Source organism: Pinus tabuliformis, chromosome Q (assembly GCF_031772625.1).
Source record: "Pinus tabuliformis cultivar Carrire ecotype Pingquan chromosome Q, CPIR1, whole genome shotgun sequence".
Taxonomy (NCBI): Eukaryota; Viridiplantae; Streptophyta; class Pinopsida; order Pinales; family Pinaceae; genus Pinus; species Pinus tabuliformis.
Genome location: NC_142296.1, coordinates 1,266,056,001 through 1,266,066,896, shown reverse-complemented (window position 1 = coordinate 1,266,066,896; position 10,896 = coordinate 1,266,056,001). Strand labels below are relative to the sequence as shown.

General features: G+C 34.1%; 1 protein-coding gene across 1 annotated transcript; it reads left to right on the top strand.

Moving 5' to 3' along the window:
• Positions 1 to 3,102: 3,102 nt before the first annotated feature.
• Positions 3,103 to 5,318, top strand: LOC149224446 (calmodulin-like protein 3). The gene is made up of 3 exons (XM_089388182.1): positions 3,103 to 3,340; positions 3,433 to 3,601; positions 5,207 to 5,318. The coding sequence occupies exons 1-3, from the start codon at positions 3,103 to 3,105 to the stop codon at positions 5,316 to 5,318; spliced, it is 519 nt and encodes a 172-aa protein (XP_089244308.1).
• The last annotated feature ends 5,578 nt before the right edge of the window (positions 5,319 to 10,896 follow it).

Below are 10,896 nucleotides of genomic sequence, written 5' to 3'. Positions count from 1 at the left end.
CTATCGATTCCTTGATGCTCTTTGTCTATAGCTCTCAGTCTGTAATGGACCTATATGACCTAGTTTTTAGTTTTTATATCAACAAGCATAAATATTTCTTCTACTCCTTTAAAAAGATCGAGTTTTTAACTATTGTATAATAAGTTGAATTAGGATCTTCTTAAATCTCATAAAATCAACAATTATTTATTCTTAGTAGGCTTCCACCCACTATTTAAAAGAGTGCCAAGAAAACTAATAAAAAACCTTCCTCCTCATATTTCCAAGATTAAACATATAACACGACATTATCTTTAACATTTCATAAATATTATCTTAATTATACCTAAAATTCTTAATAACCCTTTATATTACTCTAATAATAACAACCTCATCTTTTGATTTTAAAATAATAATAATAATTATTGATATATTTTTTATATCCCTATAAAAATACATTATATATATCAAATCAATATTGAAATATTATCTTAATTTATAAGCAAATAATTTTCTAAATATATTATATTTCCACACAGTTGCCATAAAATTCCACCTTGTTAAAGCATATGCTCTTACCTCACCCAAGCGAAGATGTCAAGTCAATAAATACATACTATCTTCCACATAATTTCCCCAACTGAGACGTTACTCATATGTTCAACGAAATTACACGCCAAATGGATTCTGTTTTAGCTGTATTTCGTGGAAGCTTCGGGAAGGAAAAAGAAAAATTATTAAATCAATTAAAACTGATTGTGTGAAATCGTTCACGAAAAATTAAAATTAATTGTTTAAAAAAAAAATTGATTTTTAATATCAGGAAAAAATTAGTTTTAAAAATGGTTTGTTTTATAAATAATTTTTATAAATTAATATGATAATTTTTATATATAAATATGATAAATTATTATAGTAATTAGTCTCTCATTTAATTAAATATAATTTGATTATACTAAAAAACAATAAACTCAAAAAATAAAATAATTGATAAAATATTGTAGTATTAAATGTACATAAATTAAAAAATACCATTAACTAATGTTGTTTATATTAACATATATTAAATGTTTCATTTTTGTATATAATTATATTTATGTGTTAAACAAAGTTTTTTGGTAGAAATCACATGAGAGAATTTTTTGGCCGATGCTTTTTGAACCAACAAGTGTGGTTCATCATCAGGACTAGATGAAGAGCCAGACCATGGCAAAGGCTTAAATAGAGAGCAATGTAGAGAGATAATTCCACTTAACGGCTATATTTGAACAATAATGTTTAAATTATAATATTAATTTATTAATATATTAAAAACAAATATTATTAAGTTAGAGAGAAATTCTTCGGCGAAAATCACATGGAATACCATTTGTCGACGCGTTTCGAACCAACTTGTCATGACAATGAACCACACTAGTTGGTTCGAAACGCGTCGACAAATGGTATTCCATGTGATTTTCGCCGAAGAATTTCTCTCTAACTTGATATGGATCACAGAAGCCCGAACTCTATTAAATATTATTAAGTAACAGCTATATTAAACCGCTAGTTTTTGAAAAAAATATTTAAATAATGATATTATTCCATTAATTTATTAAAAATATTAATACATAACCGCTATATTAAACTGCTACTTTTTGAAAAATAATATTTAAATTAATTTATTAAAACCAAATATTACTAATTCTTGAAAAATAATATTTAAATAATGATATTAGTTTATTAATTTATTAAAATATTAATATGTAGCGCTAAATTAAAGGGCTAGTTTTTGAAAAATATTTAAATAATGATATTATTTCATTAATTTATTAAACATAATAATAGGTCATGGCTAGCTACCTAGTTTTAGAAAAATAATATTTAAATTAATTTATTAAAACAAAATATTACTAGTTTTTGAAAAATAATATTTAAACTGTGATATTAGTTTATTAAAAACAAATATTAATAAGTAACCGCTATATTAAACAACTAGTTTTTAAATTAAATAAATAAATAATCAAAGTCAAACTTTAAAGGAGGGGAGTAAAAAATTATAAAAACGAGTGAAGACCCTAATCAAGACAAGATCATTTGATAAATAAAATAGTTAATGAAAATAAAATAAAATAAATTAAAAAAAATCAATGGAGAAATAAATAAAATAAAACAAAAATATACACAAGTCAAAATATATATATATATATATAAACAAATAAAAATAAAAAAAATAAAAAAAAAAAAAACAAATATATATATATATATATATATATATCCAAAGAAACAATAAAATATGGAGCTGAGGCCCATTAAACAAATAACAAAAACACTAAAAGGAGTTAACAATGAATAAGATGATAAAATACATAAAAAAAAACATGTGAGATCAAGAAAATAAACTCTAATGAAGAATAAATCAACAACAAATACTATAAAAAAAATGTCAATACCTACATAGACAAATAATAATAAAAATAAAAATTATTAGGACAAGGCAGGGACCCAACTTCTACTAATATTCCAACCATCATCTCTATTCAAATTATTAGGTATTTTTTCAATTTCTAGGGCCTCCCTCAATTTACGATGATGGAAATAACTAACCTTAGCAACGACTTGGACCTCCTCAATGCAGATGTGATGCTTAGATTTATTTGCATGCTGAGCGAAAGCAGAGTAGTGGGTCCTGCCATGCTTGATTCAGCAGCATGCTCACGAATCCTTTGATTAATCAAGTGACCAGTGTCACCAATGTAAGGAGTCCCACAAGAGCAAGAGATAACGTAAACACCCTTTATATTCTTGGGGTCCACTGGGTCTTTTACAGATCTAAAGGATTGCTCTCTATATTCTAACTTTCCAACCTAGGAACTGGATCCTTCGATTTATTTCCACACGCGTCGTCGGCGCCCGCCCAACATGTCGTGGGTGCATTCCATCAAGAAGCCTCTCGGTAAATTCATTTCCACAATTTCCCAGTCTCATTTGGAATCGGATTCAGATTTTCTTCATCTCTAGCCACCTTGTAGCAGAGCCAAAATCGATATAAAGTGATCTATTTTTTCGTATGTGTCTTCTATCTAGAGATACTTTAACATCTGAAAGTTTGCACGATTTTTTTCCAGACACTTTACAGTAACAATGGCGTTTTCCATAGATATTGATAAAATTCTCAGACTATTTGAGATTGTGGACGAAAATGGGGATGAGAGGGTGACTGTAACTGAAATGAATCGTTACCTGAAAAGGCTTGGAATGGAAATTTTAGAAGAAGATTTGAAATATCTGGTTATACCATTGTGTGAGAGAGAAGACGGTAGCTTGACATTTGATGGATTTGTTGGCCTCTGTAACTCTGTTTTCGAGGAGAGATCAGAAGGTGAATTCAACAATGCCGAAATTGCATCTGGAGATTTGATGGAGCGTTCAAGGTGTATGATACGAATAACGACGGTTTCATCTTTTCCACAGAACTTCAAGTGGTGCTGTGCAATTTAGGGTTCATGCAGGGTGAAGAACTGGCTATTTGCCAGCAGATGATATGCACATATGATTCAGCCTCCAATGGGCTCTTGGACTTTCTTGAATTCAAGAATTTGATGGCCTCTAAGGTCATTGCGGCTCCTGTTGATCTTCTCAGGTCCATAGTTAAAATTTGAGGTGTTTTCGTTAGAAGTCTCTCCATAATGATCTAAAGTGAACATAAATCTATCTTGGCTATGTATGTATCTGTGAGAATAACTAATACTAAAATATTTATTTTGTTATTAATGTATTTTTATTAAATACCATATATTTATTAATGTATTTTTACCATATATTAATTGACCACAAAATGAATTACACGTTTTCTTGGAATTAAATTGTAATATCGATATTATTTTTTAGATGTGAGAAATCAATTGTCTATTAGATATGAAGAGTTAATTGTGTATTGACTAACAAAAGAATTACACATCTCTTTGATACTAAAATGTGGAAAGCAATTATAGATCAAATTATAAAACACCTCTGGAGGAGAATTTCAACCTATCAAATTTATGGTAAAAAACATTGTTATGTTTTCAAAATGTGAAATATAAGTTTGCAAAAGTCTTAACATCAAATTTATGATAAAAAGCAATGTTATGTTCTCAAAATGTGAAATATAAGCCTATAAAAGTCTTCACATTTCATAAATTTATAATATCTTGGTGTATATTACACCATATACATGGTAAGTCTATGTCTTACAGTGTTTGCTAAATGAGTTTTGAAATGTGACTGGTTAAATTAATCTCTAAAGAGAGAATTTTGTAATTTCTCCTAAACATTTATGTCAAATAGAGAATTTTGTCATTTCAATTTCAATATTGATAGTATCATTGATGTGTTTTTTATTTTTAATATATGTTTTTTTTGTTGAAAGGTATATTATACAACTTAGTTTAAGGAGATGTGTTCCTTGTTTGAAATGACACGGCCACACAATGTATTAATATGTGTATTATTTGAGTAATAAAGAATTCATATTTATATTTCATTTTGGTCTGCACAGTCTAATAGTGGTATCAAAGCTGGTTATTCTCACTTAGAAATTCCTCTACCTTTTTTAGAACATCAATCTCGTATCCCTACCATCCTTGTCTTTGTTTCTTATGCAGAAACCTCCTACTATTTTGGGCATTACTATGCATGTTTTTCTTTGGCCTAACAATCTTTGTTCAAGATTTATGCTCGTTTTTCCTCTTAGAACATTCTAGAAACCCTATCCACACTTGCATTTTATCACTAGATTTGGATTTATTAGCACTGTCATGGTTGCTCTAAGGCCTTTCTCTAAGTCCAAATAGATTTTCCTTGTAATGTTGCTATCAATGAGTTTCTTACTTCCTTATCACACAATGGCACATAGTGATGATGATGATGATCATGGTGATCATAAGCCCAATTTGAGAGCGAGAAGTTTGATTATCGTGAAATTTTGGTGTTTGATAATTGTCTTTTTTGGGACTTTTGCAAGGGGAATTTCTCCCTATGTCTGCAAATAGAATGATATTTTTCAAATGTTGGGAACTTAATTCGCAACAGGGGTGTTCATGGGAGCTACTCTAATGCATTTCTTGAGTGATTCCAATGAGACATTTGATAAATTGAGTGACAAGGAATACCCATTTGTATTCATGTTATCCATTGTCAAATACCTTGTGACAATGTCTACAAACTATATGATTATGTCTGTTAATCAAAATTCGAAAATGAATAGGGATATGGATAAAGTTGGCAATTTAAAAAAAGAAGGAGCATCTTCAACATTCGGGTACCATCTTCACTTAGTGCTCGATGGTATAGTGATCGGCATTGCAGAGAAATGGTGACATATGGAGAGTCCTATGGACGTTGTTCTTGCATAAGATTCGCACTGCCATTTCCATGGTAATACCTCTACTCAGGATTATTCTGCAACACTCGTTCTTTTTTTTTGTGGCCTATGCTTTTGCATTTGGGATATTCATCTTAATTGGGGTATCTGGATCATCATAGATGCTACCACAGAGGAAAATGTAGCTAATTGGATATATTCCATCTCCATGGGTTTTTCCACCAGTGTATTCGTTTATGCAGCCATCAACTACTTGCTAAAACCTGCAAGTTGGTTGTGGTGTTGGGAGAAACAGTGATTACCACGGTCATGATTTGGGATATCTAGCCTCCCAATCCCACTACAAATTCAAATCATATCTAAGACAAAGCCATTCTAGACCGAGCATAGTACAAGTCCTTCTACTTAACAATATTATTCTTTCAAGAATGAATTGAGAAAAAGTTTTGGATTTCCTCCCAATTTGTAAGTAGGGTTTTCAAATCTAGGATTTTTGTAGCTAAAGACATGGGGTCAAAATCGATGAGTAGAAACTTTTAAGGACTAAAAGTATCCCAAAATAGGTATTTGTGATATATATTGGATCATTATATTAGTTTTCATCCATCCCAATGCTTTCAAAGTGGAAAATGTGGAGGAATCATCTTACACAACCATTTTTACTAGTGGGTCCCTGTTTCGAAAATTGGGGTTTGTAACCTTCTAAAATTAATTTAAGGAATCAAATGGAATTTTTTGGGAGTAAATCCTTACCTCTTAAGAATTTCACCAGATAGTACTATTCTAAACGTAAATACCTTTCCAACAGTGCAAGAATCTCCTCAATCAAAATCTGTATGCAAAAGTTATGCCACCCAAAAGTTGACCTTCTTATTTTGACCACCATGATTAGAGAGAATGCCATGTCAACCCCCATTATTCATGGAAAATGGACTAGCTACATGATCATGATGAAGAAGACTCTAGAAGATTTATATGCAACTCTAGTTAAGAGTTGAAGGATTCAAAATTAATCATTAATAGGATATCGAGTTGCGTTATAATTGAGCCACTAGGAAGAAAAGGGGTTCCATTATATTCAAGGGAAATTTATTCCATTAATGAGTAGGGTAATCGAGACTCTATATGGAGATACAAAATATAGAGGGTGTGTGCATTGTATTAGCTCACATGCTACAGGTCTCACTTCTTTGTACTTCCATCCATTTCAATTCATAGAAAGAAAGCATAGCAACCTCACCTTCCAATTGGGTTTTCTCCTGAAAGGGTTTCCTAGGTTAAATCTTGTTTCAATTGTGGCTTGTAAGTTTTTTTTTATCTATTGTCTACATATTTAACCTATTGCATGCATAAACATAACATAGTAATCAATGAATCCATAAATCTAAGGAGAAATTAACCCTCATAATGTAGATTTCATATTTTAAGTATAATTTCATCAAATATGTTGTGACAAATTGTCCAGTGGAATATTCAAGAAATTCTATGGATCATATTTTAGTTAACCAATATGTTTCAAATGTGAATGGTTGTGGCAAATCACTTGGATTCTTATTCCCACAAACCTAACTTAGATACAATATTATTATGGACCTAAGTGGGGATTTAATGTGTAAGGTTAGGTTGTTCATTTTAGATTGAGCTTGGGGTCATGAACCAATATTGTAATTAGGGATTGAAATGTATGTACTTTTAGTATAACTAACTTCAAAAAGTAATTTTCTTAAAACATAAATGCTTGTATTTAAAGAAACTTGAAATTGAAATCCTAACTTAAAATAAGACATATACTAAAGTAAATGGTACTTGTTCTTTATCAAATGAATCTTCTAATCATAAATAGGAATTAATCAATACAGTTAAACAATCAGAACTTCTAAACTTTCTACATCTAGATATGTTAAGAACTTAACTTGAAAAAAGCCTACCCTGCCTTGTCATCGTCTCCCTCGCCGTTCACTTCGTCTCTACAATTCTAGCTGCCATGGTCGGAAAAATGGGAGGGAGTGAATCTCCCACCTATAGAATTTTTTTTGTATGGGACCATCACCCTAGTCAATCAAGTAATCCTCCCCTTGATGAGGTTGCAAAAAATCTAGGGTCAGATCCATAACAAGGATCCTCAATATAGGATTCAACTAACCAAAGACCTGTAGGAAGCTACCTTCCAAAAGAATCCACAGATCAAAAGTTTAAGGTGCATTCCAATTGAATTAGGGAGTACATTCAATACATGAGATATCACACTTTAATTAATAATTTCCTAGGAATTTATCCCTCACCTGCCAGACTCAACATAATTGGAAGCCAAAGGGATAGATCAAATTAGAGTTGAGGGAAAAAATCTTTTTAATCATTATATTTTCCAATGTGAAATATCACATGAGGTTTTTCGGAAATAGACCATACTTCTTCAACTCTGCAAGATTATATCTTAGGTTTTGGAAGGAGATATTTTTTTTAGACAAAGAGGATATTACGATAGCCTTAGTTTGAATCTACTTGTACTCCTTTCCCATATAATTATCGGATGAATAAATATCATTATGCATCCTAAATGCTCTAGGTCATTTTTTCAAAGCCTCAGAAGCTATTAAACAAGCAAGATACATATCTTATATGTGCATATACATATATGAATATCTCAAAACCCCTTACCTGGCGAATTGATATCTACTATCAAAACGAACTCTAGAAGCAAATCTTGGACTATGAACACATTTTGTTATGTTGTGATAGATGTGATCCAGATTTAAATAGGAACGCAACAAATTACAAAGATAACCATAAATATAGAGGTGCAGCAAAATTAATACTTCATTTCATTAATGTAAAATACTGAAATATACTTACAAACAGAGATGGAAATAAACTAGCTCGGGCGATGGTAGCTTATCTCTAAGGAGAGATGTGGCGGCTACATGCCTCTAAACTATCTTACAATGAGGCTCCAAGGCCTATTTATTGTTGAGAAACAATGGAAAACCCTAAACATCCAAAAACCTAACCCTAGGAGATGAAGCGCCAAACTATGGGCCCCGTTTTGGGTAAATTGGTACGTCAACTTCTCGGGATCATAACTTTGGCATATGATCTCTGTTTGATGCACACAATACCTCATTAGAAAGCTCTATCCGAGGACTACAACTTTGGGATGAATAATTGTTGAACATGGACCGATTTGCTCCCTGTTTTCCCAAAAAAACGTCGTTTAGGGCCTCAAAACGGCTTCGGAAGTTCAGGACCCGAAAAAGTGCTAAAAATAGTAAATTGTGCTATAATTAAGGAAATTGAAAAACTGAAAGAAACAATAGTGGGGGTCCAAGTGGAATTGGAGGGTGGCCACCAATATCCACCTAGATCATTCTCCCCCCCCCTTAGGAAGCAACGGTCCCCATTGCGTTGAGTTCCTCCATGAGATGAGGAAACTTCTGCTGAACTTGGTCCCTGATGAGCCACTTTCCCTGGTGAAGGAGTTGGCCTACTTTGATAACTTGGTACAGTTGGATCTTCTGTTGGCGAGTGTTATTGATCTGCGTTTCCATGATCTGATCAGTTGTAGATTGTTCCATGTAATCTGGATTTAACTATGTTGGTGTGAGATGTTATGCAATGTCGGATGTGTCTAGTAATGGTGGAAAGTATGGTCGAAGGCTGTCCACATTGAATACTGGGTGTAGGCCAAGGAATGGGGGAATGATGAGCTCAAATTCATTGTCTCCCACAACCTTGGTAATGGTGTAAGGACCATATCGGAGTGGTTTGAGTTTCTGATAGGCTCCGGTAAGGCGTTCCTTTTGCAAATGAAACTAGACTTTGTCGCCCACCAAAACTTGTGTGGCACCCAATGTTGATCATGTCGTTGCTTGTACTTGGCATTTGATTTCTCCAAAATGTCTTGGACCTACTGGCAGATATCTTGGAGGGGCTCAATGATTTGTTTGCCTTATCTGTTTTGGATTGGACATGAGCTGAATCTGCTTGCATAGCTGCAAATGGCATGGCCACATCAATGGGGCATAGTGGTTGGAATCCCAAGTCCACCTGAAAATGGTTATTGCTAGTCGAGTTGTGGAGAGCCCAGTCATAGCTGTGTTGAACATAGGAGAGGCTCTCATCCCATGTGAGTGGATGCTTTGAGTTGTACATCCTCAGAATGTGGACGATCATCCTGTTGACAACCTCTTTCTGGTTATCAGATTGGGGATTGAAGGTTGTGGAATTAGTGAGTTTGATGTCCAGCATCGACCATAGACTGGACCAAAATGTACGGAGGAACTTGTTTTCCCAATCTGAGATGATAGGCTATGGGATCCCAAAGTGTACTCACACTCATTCAAAGAAGAGTATAGCAGTGTCTTCTGCTGTGATATTCTTCTTGTAGGCCGTCATAATGGCCATCTTCGAGAACCTGTCGATGACCACAAAAACATAGTCATTTCCATGCTTATAAGAAGGAAGGCCCGACATGTAATCCATGGAGATGGATTCCCAAGGTCGACTAGGGGTAGGCAGCGGAGTATAGAGGCCTTGCTTCTTGATGGTCAGTTTGGCAATGGCATAGGCAGTCCAGGAACTGATGTACTTCCTGACATCCTATCGAAGATTTGGCCAATAGAAATACTTCTACAGTACTACCACCATTTTCTCGACCTCAAAATGCCTAGCAGCCCAGCTGTAGTGTGCTTCCCAAATCATCTTGGCACGCTCACTTGAAGGAACACAAAGGTGACCCAGGTGGCATAACAGGGCATCTTGGAGGTGAAAATATGGAACATGCTGACCTCCCAAGAGTGTCTGGTATATGTGGCCGAATTCTGGGTCGCTTTTGTGGAGAAGTGTCCAATCAGAAGTCTCGTGCCCACAAGAGTTGAGCATTGTGGTTAATGCCATGATCGGTGGTCGACTGAGGCAATCTGCAACAGTATTGATGTTGCCCTTCTTACACTTGATATTCAAATGGACTACTGCAGGTATGTGGACCACTTTTAATGGCGATCATTCTACAACTTCCCTTGGGTTGTATGAACTATAGGGGTCGGTGGTCCGTGTGGATGACCGTTTCCTTCCCCAAAATGTAATGCTTCCCGGCAGGCCTGCACAATGGAATACATCTCTTTGTCATAAGTGGGATACTTCTAGACTGTGTCTAAAAGTGTCTCATTGTGATATGCCACTGGATGCCCGTGTTGATTAAAGACTGCCCCAAGAGCATAATCAGAGGAATTTGTCTCGATCTCAAATGGTTGTTGCAAGTCTGCTAATGCGAGCAATGGTGCCGAGCAGAGCCGGTGTTTCAACTTTGTGAATGCCTTCTATTGAGATTCAAACCAAAATAATTTTTCTTTTGCTCCTCCCTTGGTGACTTGACTCAAGGACCAAGTGATATTAGAAAAACCCAACATGAACATGCAGTAGAAGTTGGCAAGACCCAAAAGCTGCGAAGCTCTGTTAGAGTGGTTGGAGATGGCCAATACCGAATGACTTAGATCTTGGTTGGATCCACATTCACACCCCACCCGTCGTTCATCAATAATGTATCCAAGATACTGAACTTGGGTCATGCCAAAAGT

Excerpts from the sequence above, each read along its gene's own strand:
- LOC149224446 (XM_089388182.1), top strand. The coding sequence starts at position 3,103 with ATGGCGTTTTCCATAGATATTGATAAAATTCTCAGACTATTTGAGATT. Across the intron at positions 3,341-3,432 it reads TTTCGAGGAGAGATCAGAAG|AACTTCAAGTGGTGCTGTGC; the intron begins GTGAATTCAACA and ends TCTTTTCCACAG. Across the intron at positions 3,602-5,206 it reads GCTCCTGTTGATCTTCTCAG|GGATATGGATAAAGTTGGCA; the intron begins GTCCATAGTTAA and ends GAAAATGAATAG.